Raw genomic sequence first — 17,764 nt, forward strand, 5'->3', positions numbered from 1 at the left:
GAGTAGAGAAACCTGTGAGGACACACACACACACACACCAGATGAGGTGCGAAAGATGGGCAGGGGTGCTCACCATGACCAGCCCCTTGGTGATGTGTTCCGAGCACCCGTGGCAAGACTCGCCATAGCGAGCCCAATAGTCCTTCTTGCAGAAGAGCTGCCCATCCTTCTCATAGTACTGGTGTGAGAGGGAGGCACTGCATTCACAACACCTGGGTGGAAGAGGAGACGGGGCTTAGCATGGCCCACCCCACCCCTCCCTGACAGCTGGGTCCTGCCGCAGTCTGCAGGTGCTTTTATGAGAGCTGGAAAAAAGTCCAGGCAGAGGCAGCCTGCACTGGAGTATCGGGCTTAGTGAGTGCAGTCAGGGATGGGTTCAGTCCCGTCTGGCCCCTGGGCCAGAAGACTCTGTGCAGTGCACAGCCACCAACAGCAGCTCTGCACTCAGAAGAGTACGTGGCTACCTGCCAGCCCCAGATGGGTGGTGCTTCTCCGCTGAGCCCCTGCCCTTGTCATGTAAGGAAGATGGCCCAGAGAGGGCAAGTGACTTGCTCTTGGTCGCCAGTTAGGCGAAAGGGGGAATGGAACCAGAGAGCCCAGGATTGAGGTGGTGGGCCTGACCAAATCCTGGGCCCCACTTCTCTAGTCTAGTCAGCTTCCTCTCTTCTGCCTTCCCCCCAAACCCCCCAGCAATGTGGAGGCAGCTTGAGCCATCTGACATATACATGAAAGTGACCTGTTGGAGGCCTTCTCATTGTCTTGGTTAAATTTACTTAATACTCACAGGCCACCATGAGGCAGGCATGAGCATCCTCATTTTAGAGGTGAGGCAGATGAGCTTCGGAGCATCTAAACTGCCCTAGGTCAGGCAGGAGTTCAGCTCAGCAGAGACGCGTCAGTATCAGTTAAGAGAGGGGATCTGCTAGTTTCCTAGTCCCCAGCCAGCCCTCCACTTGCTGCCAGTCACAACAAGGGGCTGAAGGGTAGCGCAGCTTAACCCCTCTCTCCACCTCAACCAGAGCGTAGTCTCCACGCTTTCCTTCAGAAAAGTAGTCATGCCACACGGAGAAAGCTGCCATGTGTGGGATCACCAGGGCAAGGTCCCCTTGCCCCCCCACCAGGAGCTACCAGGGAGGCACAACTGGTGAGACCCCTGAAGGGCAAATGGGGGAGGAAAGACATGCTGGCTTCTTAGTGTCACCCCACAGGCCTGGAGCTAGACCCATGTGCCTGGCTTCTTTCCATCCAAGTGTCCATCCCAGTGGGTGAGCACCAACAGCCCAGCTACATCAGGATGAGCAAATGCAGAAATGTGGATCCCATGGGCCCTTAGGGGCATGCTTTCAAGAGCCTGACCCAGGGTTCCAAAGGCCGGAGTACACACCGTACAGAGAATCCATCCAGCTCTGCTGCTCTTTAGGCCCTGTGGGTAATGTGTGAAGGTCACACAGGGACAAAAGGACCTGGGTGCAGTAGGAAAACAATCCAGAGGAGAGGGGGACAGGAAAGACTGGGATCTGAGTGAGACAGTCCCATCCCCCAGAGAACCCTCCACTCTATGTAGACTGCTTTCACTGACTGCTCCTTAGTCAGGGAACTGGGAATGAGGAGGGAGAGGAAAGCAGGCAAGAGTGCTAGTGGGACACTGTCCCTTTAAGAGGATCCAGCCTGTTCCCTATTGTCTGGGAGCCTGAAGTGGGGGAGGGGACAGGTTGGTGTGGGGCATGGCAAGGGCAGGGAAGGCACAAAACACCTAAGTTCAGGGGCAGGGGTGAGGGGGGTGCCCAGAATGGAAGTCTGGTGCAGTCACCCTATAGGAGAGGGCCTCCAGAGACTGCCCTGGGATGTGAGAGGAGGCAGCAGAAGCAGCAGCTGGACCAGAGCCATGATGTCATCTGCACCCCTCCACCCCCACCCCTTCCTGCCCTGGGCCCCAGGGGGCGGGCATCTCACTACTGGGTGATGAGGAGGGCAGCTCTGCAAAGAGGCGGTGAACTGGGAGGTCCCCCACACACTGTGCTAATCAGTGATTCACTTCAGCCTTCCACCGACCAGACGTATCTCATCACAGGAGTGTCATCACAGGAGTCTCCCCCTCACTCTGCAGCTGCAAGGATGCAGGAAGGCCAGGGGTGGGGGGAGGGGTCCTGCCTCTGCTCATCTCCCACCGCCAAACTCCTCCTCCTTTACAAATATTCACCACTGTAACGGCCCTGGAAGACCCGAAGCTGACTCACGCAAGGGTTCTGTGAATGCAATCGAAACCTGGTCACTACTTCCCTGAAGCCTGCTCAGAGGCCTGGCTAGGTGTCCCCCACCCCCACCAGCCTGCATAGCCAGCCTTTGTTGGCCCACCCATCTCTGCCATTAGCCTGCAGGGGACTCTGGGGTCCCAGACCAGGCATCCACAAACACTGAACGCTGAAGAGAACAAAGTGGTTCCTGCCGGACAGGCCTGCTGTATGCGCTCCATCTGCAGCAATTCCCACCTCCCAGCATTCTCAGAGCTGCTCCAGGGCACCCCAGCTGGTCCTCTAACTCAGAGAGGGCACAGGGGACCTAGCCCAGGCTCATGCAGCAGTTTGGTGACTGGCACTTGTGGCCTCAGTGACCTTTGCTGATGGAAGGCACCAGGAGCTCCTGACCCTGTCCATCCCTTCATCCCTTAGGTCCACATCCAGCCAGAAGCCAGAGGAGGCAGGTAGGGTAGACTGGCCTGGCTCTAAGGGGTGTCCTACTCATGCCCCCACCCCCACAAGGATGTCAAGAGAGAAGTGCCAGGTACTAGGGTGTATAGAGACAGCCCAGGGCCAAACGGAGAAGAAGTCCTAAAGGGCAGTTGCCTGTCTGCCCCATACAGGGTCCCCATCTCTGAGAGCAGAAGCCAAGGCCAGGCTCAGGAACTAGGGAAGGCATGGGAGGCCTGGGCTGAGAGGCAGAGGCAGCCTCTGCAATGACAGGTCCATCCCACCTAGGCGTGCCCTTTACCCAGGGCCACATTTCTGGACCTCAGAGGTGAAGGAAGGAGGACCAGTTCACAGAGTGACTGAACCAAAAAGGCCTGAAACTTCAGTGGTGGCCTGCTTCCCCTTGACAGGACAACAGTGACCAGGAGTTTCAGTTCTCCTGTCCCATGGCCTGGACCCAGGTCGGCCTGTCCACAGTTGCCTCTAGCCCCAGCCCTCACACCAGGGGGGCCCTTCCTGAGGCCTGGAACAGGTAGGGAAGGGGCTTTCCACTTACTTGGCCCCTCTAAGGAAGCACCGTCTTCTCAGAGGTGAGGCCAGCATCCTCTGCAGTTCCCCACAGCAGGGGCTCTGGGGGCCAATGGGGAGCGAAGGGGCAGGGGTGGGCCGACAGACTGGCTGCTTCCCCATCCTACTCCAGGCCCTCAGGATTGGAGGCTGCGGAGGGTGGGGCCAGTGTGGCCACCCACATGGGAGGAGAATGCAGCAATGTGGGTGCAGGAGGACTTGGTCTGAGCCCGCAACAGGAAGCAGTTGAAGGCCTTACGCCGCCACTGGGGCTCTGGTGCTGGCGGGGAAGCTGTAGCCGTCACTCTGCCCTTAGGCCTACACCTTGAGAAAGGCACCCTCCATGCTCCTCAGTGTCTTCTTGGACAAAGGCGCTGGGGGCTCAGGACTCTTTGGGGACCGGGACAAACTCAAAGGTAGCTGTTTCTTCCGGTGCTGCCCCCAGGAGAATAGAGGCCGACTTCCCTGCACAGTCTGTCCTCCTTGCCTCAAAGGTCCCCCAAAGAGGAAGAGGCTGCATTCTGGCCCAGGCTCAGACCCACAGTGTCAGCTGTGTGCTCACCCCTCCTTGCCCAGGGCCAGCCCACCCAGCCTCCAGGGAGGTGTTACCAGAGCTACGGCAGCAGCAGCAGCGGCAGCACATGCGCAGCAGGCTGCTGGGAAGGGACCTCCCAAAGGCAGCAGCTGGGCTAAAGGGAAGCTTGGACCACTCTGGGCCTGGCCATAACCTTCCGGGAGGTGTGCCTAGAACAGAGAAAGGGGGGCCTCTGGGGTGACAATGACCCCTAGTGTTAATGCCAGACACATCCTGTGTGCCCACAACTCTCCCACTACAAGGTCTCAGAGCCCAGGGGCTGGTGCCAGCCCTACTTCCTGGAACCGAGATGCTTCCAAGGAGAAACCAAACAGACTCCGGGGCCTTGGGCATCCCACTAAGAAGCAGACTGGCTGCCTATTAACCATGGGGACCAGACAAACAGTGACTCCGCCTAAACTGCTTTTCCTAATTGTCATGGGATACAGACACTGTTGGCCTCGCCAGGGGCTGTTGAGAGAGCCACACCATGCTTCATAACTCTGGTATAAGCCACTCTATGGACCTCTGGCTCTTCCAGCCGGAAGGCCCTCCTCACTGTGGGAGCCCTTCCTGTGCCCCGTCACACCAGGGACCCTGAACATGCCTTCTTCCACACCTGCACCAGGGGCCTCCCCCCTCCCCTGGTACTGCAGGCAGGGACCCTTCACAGCTACATTCGATGCACCCTGTCCCACTACTTTACTGTGCTCCTGGCCCTCTCCCTCCCCACCCAAGGCACAGGGGGCCCTAAAGTTCTTACTCTGATTCCTCTTGGTCCCACCTCAAATCTCCCCACCATCTCAGTGCCAGCCCGAGGTAGGCTGTTCTCTCTGGCCTTCTCACCGGGCACTGCCACCCTGGATAGTCTACTGCACCTCCAATTCAACAGGGACAGGGCACAACTCGCCACCAACCCAGCCCTCGACTTCATCAGAACCAACAGGCCACTGCCCTCCCCAGCACCAGGGTAAAAATCAGACCACTTTAAATCCAGCCCCTGCCAGTCACCTGTTCCCAGCCCCGCCCCCAGGCCCCTTACCTCTTCAACTCTGCAGTGATTTGGAATAAGACAGACATAGGTTCAAGTTCCATCTCTGGCTGTTGCAACTTTCAGTAAGTCACTTTATTTCTCTGAGCCCCCATTTCTCATATATTATACAAGCTGAGCAAGTAATGGTACTTCATTCAATTATGTCGCAGGGTTAACGAGATGACATTAAAAGAGCACTCAGGCTCTAGCTGGTGTGGCTCAGTGGACTGAGTGCCAGCCTGTGAACCAAGGGATCGCTGGTTCGATCCCCGGTCAGGGTACGTGCCTGGGTTGCAGGCCAGGTCGCAGTAGGGAGCAGACAAGAGGCAACCATGCACTGATGTTTCTCTCCTTCTCTTTCTCCCTCCCTACCCCTCTGTTTAAAAATAAATAAATAAAAACTTTTAAAAAAGGATGCTCAATAAGTAGTGGCTCATATGACTAACACTTGTCAAACACTGTCCGTTCTACACCTGCAGTTCTCTCCACTCTTGGGCACTGTTGCGGGTCAGACTTTGAGTGCAGAACTCTGAACTACCTTGAGGTCCCTTCCCTGCCAAGTTACCATCTGCCATTGGTACGGCACTTTTCAATAGCACTTTTGCCCACGTCCCTCCCTTGCTTTCTGCTTTTTGAATCACTTTGCTGGGTCCGAACTACCCTCAAGGGGTCCTTACCATGGCGTTCAGGGACCTTCTCAAATCAATCCCAACCCTACCTCCTCGATACATCCCTCGACTCCATCTGCTCCAACCAAATGAGCTGATCCCGCTCAGAGCTGCCCACACCCTCCCACCTCCCTGGGGCGCTCGCCGTTTTCTCTACCTGCTGAGAATCCCCTGCCTCCCTGAAGACCTCCTTCTGAACACCTGCCTGGGAACCCCTGGGCATGGTGCCTGTCCCTCTTGTGGTCTCCCCAGCCAGTGATATGGGTGCTGTGTGTTCATTTCACTCACTGGCTGTGTGACTTTGGTCAAAAGAATTAACCTTTGTGTCTCAATTAATGGAGATAACGCAATACCCAAAGTCCTTACCAGTGCCTAGCCCTTACTAAATTGTAGAAAATGTTAGATATCATTCTTAAAAAAAGAAAAGGAAAAAAACCTTTGTCGGAAGTCCCCACTGATTAAAATAAACTCCATCAGCTGGGGTCGATGCCCTGACCCCAGCCGAGCCTCCCAACCTCACCTTCCTACCTTTGCAATGCATTTCCACCCGAACCCTGTTCATTGACTGAGCCAGGCTCTTTGTACATGCTGGGTCCTCTGCCTGGAGTTCCTTCCCATGTAGGCAATCTCACATCCTTTGTGACACCAACGCTGGCTCTAGAGCCAACGCTAAGGCCATCCCTGACCCTGCTTCTAATTATGGTCCCATTGGGTTGCTGGATCACCTCTGGGTCCCAAGTGCTCAGCCACAGCCCTGACCCTTCTCTTCAACACTTGGGAGTTGGTGTCTGGGCTATGGATACTGGACTATGCATCTTCACAAGTAGCCTGGGGCCCAGCGAAGGAGGCCCAGCTTTCCCCAAGGCTGGGTTTCTCTACCTTCCTCCCCTGGAGCATCAGCACGCAGAAGGCAAAGGTGCACTGCTCTCCCCTCTGCCTAGGTGCCCACAGGCCTTGGTAACACTGGTGGAAAGGCAGGTTTTCCTCCCCTCTTTTTCTCAGAGGTCTAGAGTGTCAAAACAGAGAGACCTTTAGGGATCTTCTTGTCCAAATGCCTGTTTTTCAGATGGGGAAACTGAGGCCAGGGACTTGCTGGAAGTCAAGAGACAGCAAGGGAATAGCCAGCTCTTCCAGATTGCTTGCCTAGTCTCTCGTCTCTGGCAGGCCTTAACTTAGGGCACCCCACCTCTGGCCAGCCCACCATACCTGAAGCAGTCTGCGTGCCAGTCAGCGTTCAGGGCCTGGAGGTACTGGCCGTCATAGATCCTCTGGCCGCAGCTCGCACACACAGGCAACTCGCTTCCTGCAGGGGTGGAAAGGGAGCCAGGAACCATTCTTAGCAGAGTCCCGGTTTGGTGTCGGCCCAGCCTGCCCTGCTGACCCCACGTGCAGAAACCCTCTGTGCTGGGCAGAAGAAAGGAGCTAGGTCTGTGAGTCTTGCTGAGACCTTGGCTAAATTACCAAGTCTCTGTGGATCTCAATTTCCCTGTCTATAAACTGACTGTAAACTGAAGAGGAGGATCAGATGTCCACACTCCAGCAACAGCATTCTTCAACTCAAGGTAAACGGGGAGGGAAAAAAGCAGCAGGATTTAAAATAAGGCAGTGGTGACATTCTCGTCACAGCTCCTTTCCTCCCCTGCCTGCCCAGGAACAGGTACTAAGAGGACACTTCAAGTCCAGGTAAGGACTTGAGAGGATTGAATTGGTCCACTCTGGGTTGAAATTCCTTGGAGGGGAAGGGCAGGAAGCCCAGGGGTGCCAGCCCCAAATGAGCTTTGGCTATGACCTGGCCGACTAGGGGTGGGACTGCAGAGCTGGGGACTCCAGACACCTGCTCCAGGGAGGCTGGCACCTCCACAAGCTGCCAACTAGGCGTGCTTAGTCATCCTTGGGGCCTGGCACGACTGGAACTGGGTGGGCCCTGGAAGATCCCCTAGGCCCACCCTTCCTCATTGCGTAGATGGCAAGACTGAGACCTGGGGAGATTAAAGTTTGCTGGGTCCTCCCAGGCCACCGCCTGCCCCTCCATGAGGACCCAAGGACCTGTGGCAGGGGTGATAGTGAGGTGGGCCCCTGGTGGGGAGCTGGCAGTGGCCCTGGTGGAGGGAAGGGCTGGTGGGTCTGGCTAGTCGGGACCAGGTGGGCCTATGTGATGGCGCAGTTAAGGAAACCCAGGGAAGGAGACCTGACCCTGCTCTACCTGGGGAAGTTTTGGGGGTTCTGGTTTTCACACGGTAACTGTCCTGTAGTCCCAAGACTTGAGCCCCAGTAAGGGGGAAGGGGCTGAAGAGGAGGCTGGGATGAGTCATCCTCCCAGCCAATACTGATGGCAGGCGCCGGGTTTGCTACAGGGAAAGAGTGGGTGGGGGCCCCCAGCATACTGCCAACGGCTCCCTCCAGGCTCCTCTAGGCTCTGCCCATTCAGCCCCTACCCATCGGTACCGGAGTCCAATTATGCGGCCCCCAAGTGTACAAACTGGGAAACTGAAGCTCCGCAGGTAGCGCCTGGCTCAAGGTCACGGAGCCAAGCAGTCGTGAGACGGCGACTCGGACCCTGGGCTGCGGCTCCCCTAGAGCCTTTCTTCCCAGGCCACGATAGAGACTGGATAAGGGGTGGCCCAAGGCAAGCTCCGGGTGGACAGAGCACTCGGATAAAGGCTGGGGTGGGGGCAGCGCGCCCGGGACTCCAGTCGGGTGGTCGTCGGTCGGGAAGGCGGGGAAGAAAGGCAGGAGGGGCTCTCTGCTCGCGGGAGGGCAGCCCACCGAGGGCCGAAGGCGGGGGGAACCGGGGAGGGGGAAGCCGGGGGTTGGGTGGTGGGGAGCGTGTCAGGGAGGGGCCTGCGGGCTTCGGAAGGTCCAGCTCATCCTCTAGGAGGGAGGGGCGCGGCCTCGCTGCAGACCCGGCCTCCGCAGCGGCCCGGCCCAGCCTCCTTCGTGCCCCCGACCCACCGAGAAGGCGCCCGCCCGGCCCCCAGGTCGGCGCCCCGCCCGGCCCGTGCCCCGCGCACCTTCCTCTCCCATACGTTCTTCCCTCCAGGTGCAACAAAGTAGCGTCAACCTCATGCACTCGGCGGGAGGCGGGGCCCGGCGGGGCTGGGGCTGGGGCTAGGGGCGGCCCGGGCCCGGTGAGCTCGCCCGCAGCCGCCGCGGGCCCGGGAGGCGGAGGCGGAGAGAGCGGGTCCGGCCGGGTGGGCTCGGGGCTTGCGGCACCGCAGCCGCCTCTCCGACACCCGCTCGGGCACCGGCCCCGCACCGCGGCGGCCTGGGGAGCGAGCGGAGGGGCGGGCCGGGGCGGGGCCTCGCAGCTGCGGCAGGAGGCGGGGCGGGGCGGGCAAACGGCGAAATTGCCCTGCGCGGCCCCGCCCCTCCTCGCGACCCGGGGGGAGGGCCCCTCTTCCTGCCCCCCCTCACTACTGCCTCCCCTTCATTCATCTTTCCGGAGCTACAACTCTGCCTGGAGCCGGGAGGCGGAGATACAGAAACTGAAAACTGCGGCTTAGGAGAGATGCGTGTTCCAACGCGGGAGCCTAGACAGGTTTAGAAGCCCCAAGAAACGGCCTAAGTTTCCCTGCGGGGACCTCTTCTGACCCAAGCCATCTAGATGGAGGCCAAGAACCGGACGTGAGCTGTGTGGACCCTGAGGACCGTGGTGGCCGCCCTGGGGGAGGCGCAGCCCAGTTTCTCTCCCTCTCCGAGGCTTGCTGTGAGGGCGGGAAGGCGATAACCCAAATCTCAAGCCCTCGCCACCTAGGCAGGCAGCTATAGGAGCAGGACCTGGGGGACGAGTGATCTGCCAGACTGTGACAGATGTGCCCAGGCGTCTGCCCTGCCTGGGGATCAGGAGGGGACACAGCTGAACAGGGTTTTGGCTGAATGAAGTGGGCTGGGGAAATGGGTGGTTCCCAAAGCAAAGGTCCCCAGTCCAGTACTGGAAGGATGTAGCACCCTGCGTAGAAGTGGAGAATCCTACAGTGCCCCCTGGGGCGGCAGCGCCCTATCTGTCCCCTAGACCCAACCTCCCACTTCATCCTACCGCCCAGGAAGCTATGATCAGAGAGGTTGAACCACGTGCCCAAGTGCACCCATTGAATAAAGGCAGAGGTACCCACACTGGCTTCAGCCACCATATTTGCTAAATTTCTCTTGCCAGGGCCCTGGCGAGTGGCCTGTAAGGCGGGGGCACTCACCCCCTGGGTGCAAAACAATTACCTGGTGGGGGGAAATATTCAGATCTTGACTTCTAATATAAAGAAGCTGGGCTTTAGAAATACTTAATATTTGGATTGCTACTAGTGCCCTCACTGCCTTCATGTCAGATGGCCCCAGAGCGCTGACAGGAAGTGTCCCCAGGAGACATAGAGGTCCTGGGAGGCCACACAGCAGTATATTTGCTTGTTTGTTGCTTTTCTATGGGGTATATCTCAAACAGGGTCTTGGCAGGAAACAGGAGCACTCAGTGGAGATTACTGAGGAGAGTTTAATAAAGGAATTTTACAACGGGTTGGGCAGGGTTAAGGGAAGCAATGAGAACAGGCACACTCTCAGGGGATGGCAGCAGTTACTACCCCAGGGGGAAGGGGCTGAGGAAAGGACCACAGTGCAGGGCGAAGGGAGTGTGCAGAGTGCACGGGGAAGAGCTGTGGGCTTGTCCCTGGTTAGCTGAGTGATGTTACCTAGTTTTAACAAAACTAACACAGAATAAACCGTGGCTGCAAAAGATCGCTAAACAGAAGGCAGAGATTGATGGCAATGCTAATACTGGGAGAAGAGTGAAAAAACAGAGCTGGCATTTCCATCCCTCGTTGGAGCTCCTTGTCAGCAACATTTCCTGGTGGAACCAGGGACCAGCTCAGCAGACCTGACGTATTCAGTTACATCGCTCATACAAGTATTGTCTTTTTTAACTGAAAGGGAAAGATTTATCTCATCTTTAGAGCACTCTTCTTACACTCTTTCTGCATTGTTATGCGATGACTATATTTTATTATTTGTATAGTCAAGTATGTGTATAATTTATAAGTGAATGTGTCTATACATGTGTGTGATAGGGTACAAATCTTAATTTGAGTGTCCATTTACAATTCAAGTGGCAAATATAGATACAGATATAGATATAGATTTGTTAAAAGTTATTTGCCCTGGCTGGTGTAGCTCAGTGGATTGAGCATGGGCCTGTGAAGCACAGGGTCACCGTTTCAATTCCCAGTCAGGGCACATGCCTGGGTTGTGGGCCAGGTCCCCAGTGGGGGACACATGAGAGGCAGCCACACATTGATGTTTCTCTCCCACTCTCTCTCCTTCCCTTCCCCTCTCTCTAAAAATAAATAAATAAAATATTTTTAAAAAATCTTATTTTACTGATGGGATTAGTGATAAAATTTTCTAGACAAGGGGTTAAGAGGCCCGTGGGAAAGGCTGTGTAACTCCAAGGGCAGTGACTAGGATTTGACTACACTGGTGCCTGGCCGAACAGAAGCTGGTGACAAGTGAGAGGCTCTGTGAGGACATTGTCACAGGATGAGCCCAAGACTGTCACTCAGGACAGAGCTCAGAGCCTGCGCTGCCCTAGCCTGGGGAGGAAGAGAGAGCTGTAGCATGGGGTCCCCGCTGTCAGACGCAGTCTGACTCCTCACCCAGATGCAGGGCTTGGCGTCTCCCTCACCCTCTCTTTGAACTGCAGACCCCAGGACCCAAATGTCTACATGGCATCTTCCTTTGGATGGCAAATAGGCCCCTCAAACTTAGTGCATCCAAGCCAGAGCTCTTAATTAGTTGGCCTGGATCTTCATTAGCCTGGAGCTGCTCCTCCCCAGGTGTTTCTTATGTCAATAAATGCTACCACTGCCATCTAAGTGCTTCATGCCAAAACTTGCAAGTGTCCTTAACTTCACTCATTCTCTTTCTCTACTCCTTGCGTCTGATCCATCAGCAAATCCTTTTGGCTCCCTGTACAAAATATATCCAGAATTTTGCCACTTCTCCCTGATCTAGCTGGATTTTCAGTGCAACAGACCCGAGTCTGTGCCCCTGGTGCCTTGTACCACCTCTGAACACGTGGGTTGAAACCTAGTATTTCCTCGCTTTCAAATCCAAAACCCTTATTTTAAGCCTTGTGGGATGTAGCCCCTGGCTACTTCTTTGCCCTTTTTTTTCACTTTTTGCTCACTTTTAACCAAGGTGTATTCCTCTGCTGTTCTGGCTCTCTAGCCGTGTGCTTATCACAGGGTCTTTGGCCCGAGGTCTGGTGTCCCCAACTATCCCAAGCATCTTAACGTTCTTTTTCACTCTCTGTCTCCTTCCACGACTCTTAATCTTCATAGTGCGGATCCACTTGACATTAGAATTAACCATCTCTTCGCTGTATTAGTTTTCTGTGGCTGTCATAAGAAATAACCACAAACTTGGAAGCTTAAAACAACAGAAATTCATTTTCTCACAGTTCTGGAGGCCAGAAGTCCCAAATCAGTTTTCCTGGGCCAAAGTCAAGGGCCACACTCCTCGTGTAGGCGCTAGAGGAAAATCACTTCCTTTCTTCTTCCAGCTTCTTCTTTCTTTTTAAATTGTGGTAAAGAACACATAATCTAAGTTTATTATCTTAACCATTTTTAAGGATGCATTTCAGTAGTGTTAAAGTGTATTCACACGATTGTGAGATTAATGCAGAGAGTCGTGCCCGGGGAGCTTGTTCGGATGAGCCGAGAAAACACAGGAGGACGGGGTGGGGCAGACGTGGCCTTTAGTGCTCACATTCCAGGGAGCACCGACAGCAGCAGATGGCAAAGCAGGACCGCACCTCCCTGAGTCAAGACTTGTTTTAAGGGGTCCCACACAGAGGGGGCATGTGTCTTGCACGTGACTGTAAACCACATTACCTCAGTGTGTACTTGCAGAGAGAAAAGGTCAAGAAGCAGTCACACGGGACAAGAAGGAGATAAGGTGGGAATTACAATCCATTTCCAAAGCAATACACATTCCTCCTGGCCACAGCCCTGCAGCAAGCCTTCCATCATGGGGGCTGGAGGAGCCGTGTCCAGCATGACCCCACAGAAACAGATCTTGAAAACTTTCTCACGATGCAAATCCAAAACTCAGTGCACATTAAACAACATCTCCCTTCTCCACTCCCAGCCCATGGTGACCACCATTCTACTTTCTATTTTTATGAATTTGACTGTTTTAGACACCACATATTAATGGAATCATGCATGACTGGCTTATTTCACTTAGCATAATATCCTCTAGGTTCATTCATGTTGTAGCATAAAATGTTTACTTCCCTTTTAAGACTGGTAATATTCCGTTATCTGTGTGTATCACATTTCATTTACCCATTCATTCATTGTAGACATTTGGGATGCGCACACGTCTTGGCCATTGTGAATAGTGCTGTTTAGAACATGGGTGTGCAGATATTTCTTAAGAGACTTTGCTTTCAATTCTTTTGGGGATATACCCAGTGATGGGAACATTGTGTCATATGATAGGTCTATCTTTTTTAGATTTTATTTATTTATTTTTAGAGAGAGGAAGGGAGGGAGAAAGAGAGGGAGAGAAACATCAAGGTGTGGCTGTCTCTCACATGCCCCTCACTGGGGACCTGGCCTGCAACTCAGGCATGTGCCCTGACTGGGAATCAAACCAGCGACCCTTTGGTTCCCAGGCTGGTGCTCAATCCACTGATCCATGCCAGCTAAGGCTGGTAGTTCTATTTTTAATTTTTTGAGGAATCTCTGCACTGTTTTTTATAGTGGCTTCACCATTTTACATTCCCACCAAGAGAGTACAGGGGTCCTAATTTAACCACATCCTCATCCACACTTGTTATTTTTTGCTTTTTTTGACAGTAGCCATCCTAACAAATATGAGATAATATTTCAGTATGTGTGTGTGTGTGTTTAGAGACTCATTCAAAGTTTTTATTCTCCTATAATCACAATGTACATTTGGGAATGTGAAGTAATTTAAATATTTACATCAGGAAAAATAGCAAATAGGTTAATTAATACATAAGTCTCTTATGAGAGGAAAAGTAAATAAGGATGTTTAACAGAGGAAAAGATTTGGTAGACATGGGTTGTCAGTTTCGATAACTTCTTTTCATCTTTTTTTAATCTTGAACTGTAGAAATTCTGTAGGGGTAGCTGATAAGCTTTAATTTTTTTCTGCAATACTTAGGCTAGTTTTTGAGATGTCGATTAGTACTTTGTGCTTTTGATTTGCGTTCCTCTGCTGATTGGTGATGCTGGGCATCTTTTTACTTGTTTGTTGGCCATTTGTATATCATCTTTGGAGAACTTTCTATTTGGATCCTTTGCCCATTTTTTAATTGGGTTGTTTGATTTACAGAAGGGGCCCCCCCAAAACCCCCAGAATTATCTTCTGGAGGGCTGGCCCCTTGTAGGACAGGCTTCCCCTGCTAGGTTTGTGTGCTGGGAACCCATCTGTATCAGTGTACCTGCTGGTGTTGTTGTGAAGGGCTGCGTTCAGCTTCAGTGATTTTTTTGGAGACCCTTACAACGTATTGGCCCAATTCATGATGGGTGATTTACTAGCGTACCTACCCACACTGCACTGAGTGTTCAGCAGTTTTTGACCAAAAATGGCATGACCCCATGCCCCACCCTCCTTATTCACCCAAACTTGGCCCCAGTGACATTTTTTGTGTTTCCCCAGATGAAAAAAATCCTCAAAGGGAAATGTTTGGCCATGGTGGAAGAGCTGGAACAACAACAACAGAAGCACTGAAAGGCATCAAAATCAACAAGTTCAAAAACTGTTTTGAGCAGTGCACAAAACATCTCGACACACATTAAACAACAGCTCCCTTCTGCTGTCTCCCTTCTCCCTCATTGGTCTATTTGTCCCTTCAGTTACATGAGCGATGTAACTGAATACATCAGGTCTGATGAGCCGGTCGCTGGTTCCACCAGGAAATGTTGCTGACAGGGAGCTCCAATGAGGGATGGAAATGCCAGCTCTGTTTTTTCACTCTTCTCCCAGTATTAGCATCGTCATCAGTCTCTGCTTTCTGTTCGGCGATCTGAAAAGACTGCTACAGAGGTGCATTGCATCAAGTGGAGACTACTTTGAAGGTGACTGAAATTTAAACATGTAAGAATAAACACACAATTTTTTATAACTAAATTCTGGGTTTTGTGGGTCCCCCTCTTGTATTGTTGCCAAGTTGTAGTTCTTTGCATATTCTGAATATTAATCCTTTACCATATACTGGGTTGGGCAATCACATGTCATGAATTGGGCAAAAGTAGGTTTACAGTTATGGGTACACAAAGCAGAGGTTTTTTTGTATTAGTGTTTATTAATTATCGTAATACTTTCCATATGAACAACTGTAAACCTACTTTTTCCCACCCTGTATATGGTTTGCAACTATTGTCTCCCACCGTGGGCTGTCTTTCCACTCTGTTGGTCACATCCTCTGGTGCACACTGGTTTTAAGTCTGATGTGGTCACATGTGCTTTTTTTTTTTTGTTGCTTGTGGTCTTGGTGTCATACCTAAAAAATCATTGCCAATTCCAATATTGTGAAGCTTTTCCCCTATGTTTTTTCTAGGAAACCTAAAATTTACCTAGAGGAAATTCAGTTTTGAAACTTTAATCCATTTTGAGTTAATTTTTGTCTATGGTGTAAGATAAGGTTTCAACTCCGTTTGCCAGTTTTTCCAACACAATTTGTTGAAGAGACCGTCCTTTCTCCATTGAGGGTTCTGGCATCCTTGCCAAAAATCCTTTGACCAGCCCTGGCTGGGTAGTTCAGTTGGTTAGAGTGTTGTCCTGATATGCCACGGTGGCAGGTTTGATCAGGTCAAACACCTGCAGGGCAGGTGTATTGTTTGTTTGGTCAGTGTGCCTACAAGAAGCCACTGATGAATGCAGAAATAGATGGAACCACAAATAGATGTCTTTCTCTCCCTGCCTCCGTTTCTAAAATTAATAGATAAAAAAGTTTTTTTTTTACTGGGGGGGGGCAGGGCTGGGAATACAAGAAAGAAAACTGTACTTGAACAAGAGTTAAATAAAAAAAAAAGAAAAGAAAGAAAAAAATGGTTTTTTTAAAGAAAATCATTTGTCCAAATTTGTAAAAGTGTATTTCTAGGCTCTGTATTCTATTCCATTGGTCTATTTGTCTATCTTTATGCCAGTACTACATTACTTTGATCATTGTAGCTTTGTAATGTTTTGAAATTAGGAAGTGTGAGTCTTCCAATTTCATTCTTGTTTTTCAAAATTGTTTGATTCTTGATATCTCATATAAATTTTAGGATGAATTTTTCTATTTCTGCAAAAGGTGCCATTGGGATTTTTCTAGACATTGTATTGACCCTGTAGATGGCTTTGGGTAGTAGGAACAGCTTAACAATATTAAGGCTTTCAATCCATGAATGTGAAATATTTCTATATATTTGTGTGTTCTTTAATTTTTTAGCAATGTTTTGTAGTTTTTAATGTGTAAGTTTCATTTCCATGGTTAAGTTCCTAAGAATTTTATTCTTTTTGACTTTATTATAAATGGGACTGTGTTCTTAATATCCTTTTGGATTGTTTATTGTTAGTGTATAAAATCACAAGTGATTTATTTTAAATTTTTATCATTTTATTTAATTTTTTTCCAATTTTTTGGAAATGGATTTTTTTCTATGTGTGTTAAGTTTCTATCCTGTAACTTTGCTGAATTCATTTATTAGTTCTAACATGTTGAGGGGGTGTGTTTAGGTATGTGTGTGTAATCTTTAGGATTTCCTACATAAAAGAGTGTGTCATCTGCAAAAAGAGATAATTTTATTTCTTTCCAATCTGGATGCCTATTTTTCCTCTTTCTTGCCTAATTATTTTGGATAGAACTTCCAATACTGTATGTAGAAGTGGCAAGAACGGGCATCCTTATGATATTCCTGATCACAGAGGGAAAGCTTTGTTTCTCTTCAGTGAGTACGTTAGCTCTGGGCTCGTCATATATGGACTTTATCATGTTGAGGTAGTTTTCCTCTATTACTAGGTAGTTGAGTGGGTTCTTTTTATCATGAAAGAGTGTTGAATGCTTTTTCCACATCTATGAGATATCATGTGATTTTTGTTCTTCATTCTGTCAATATGGTGTGTTATATTGGTTAAATTTTATATGTTGAACCGTTCTTGCTTTTATATACCACGTGGTCATGGTATATAATCCTTTTAATGTTCTATTAAATTCAGCTTGCTAATATTTTATTGAGGATTTTTGCATCAATATTCATCAGGAGGGATATTGGTTTGTAGTTTTCTTTCCCTTCAAAAATCAATCAATTAATTAATCAATCAATTAAATAGCTTTATTGAGATATAATTGCCAAATAAGATATTTATTTTTTATTTATTTATTTATATTTATTTTTTTAAAATATATTTTATTGATTATACCATTACAGTTGTTCTATTCCCCCCTTCATTCCCCTCCACCCGCACACTCCCTCCCCCACCATTCTCCCCCCCTTAGTTTATAACCACATGTCTCAAGTTCTTTAGATTCTATATTTCCCCCACTATTCTCACCCTCCCCCCTATCTATTTTCTACCTACCATCTATGCTATTTTCTGTGCCTTCTCCCCCTTCTCCCCCTCCCACCCCCCTGTTTCTAACCCTCCATGTGTTCTTCATTTCTATGGTTCCACTCCTGATCTAGCTGTCCTCTTGGTTTGCTTTTGTTTTAGGTGTGGTTGTTAATAACTGTGAGTTTGCTGTCCTTTCACTGTTCATATTTTTCATCTTCTTTTTCTTATATAAGTCCCTTTAGCATTTCATATAATAAGGGCTTGGTGATGATGAACTCCTTGAACTTGACCTTATCTGAGAAGCACTTTATCTGTCCTTCCATTCTAAATGAAAGTTTTGCTGGATAAAGCAATCTTGGCTGTAGGTCTTTGGATTTCATGACTTGGAATACTTCTTTCCAGCCCCTTCTTGCCTGTAAGGTCTCTTTTGAGAAATCCGCTGACAGTCTGATGGGTACTCCTTTGTAGGTGACTGTCCCCTTATCCCTTGATGCTTCTAGGATTCTCTCCTTCATTTTGGTCTTGGCTAATGTAATTATGATGTGCCTTGGTGTGTTCCTTCTTGGGTCCAACTTCTTTGGGACTCTCTGAGCTTCCTGGATTTCCTGGAAGTCTATTTCCTTTGCCAGACTGGGGAAGTTCTCCTTTATTATTTGTTCAAATAAGTTTTCCACTTGTGGCT

At 50.5% G+C, this 17,764-nt stretch overlaps 1 protein-coding gene across 3 annotated transcripts in view; it reads right to left on the reverse strand.

The window, feature by feature from the left end:
* LIMK1 (LIM domain kinase 1) overlaps nt 1-8,792 on the reverse strand; it is a 28,055-nt gene extending 19,263 nt beyond the window's left edge. The window contains exons 1-3 of one of the 3 annotated variants that reach the window (XM_037054746.1): nt 8,541-8,792; nt 6,736-6,832; nt 74-212 (exon numbers count right to left, since the gene is read on the reverse strand). In XM_037054746.1, the coding sequence (XP_036910641.1) occupies nt 74-212; nt 6,736-6,832; nt 8,541-8,595 (291 nt within the window). In that variant the 5' untranslated portion in view covers nt 8,596-8,792. Of the gene's footprint in view, nt 1-73; nt 213-3,243; nt 3,463-3,863; nt 3,999-6,735; nt 6,833-8,540 lie in introns of those variants that run through there. The other 2 variants (XM_037054748.1, XM_037054747.1) reach the window with 2 other exon arrangements.
* Nucleotides 8,793-17,764: the final 8,972 nt, after the last annotated feature.

The sequence above is a fragment of the Sturnira hondurensis genome, unplaced genomic scaffold, assembly GCF_014824575.4.
Source record: "Sturnira hondurensis isolate 20B ecotype Veracruz unplaced genomic scaffold, ASM1482457v3 Scaffold0008380, whole genome shotgun sequence".
In the NCBI taxonomy this organism is placed as follows: domain Eukaryota; kingdom Metazoa; phylum Chordata; class Mammalia; order Chiroptera; family Phyllostomidae; genus Sturnira; species Sturnira hondurensis.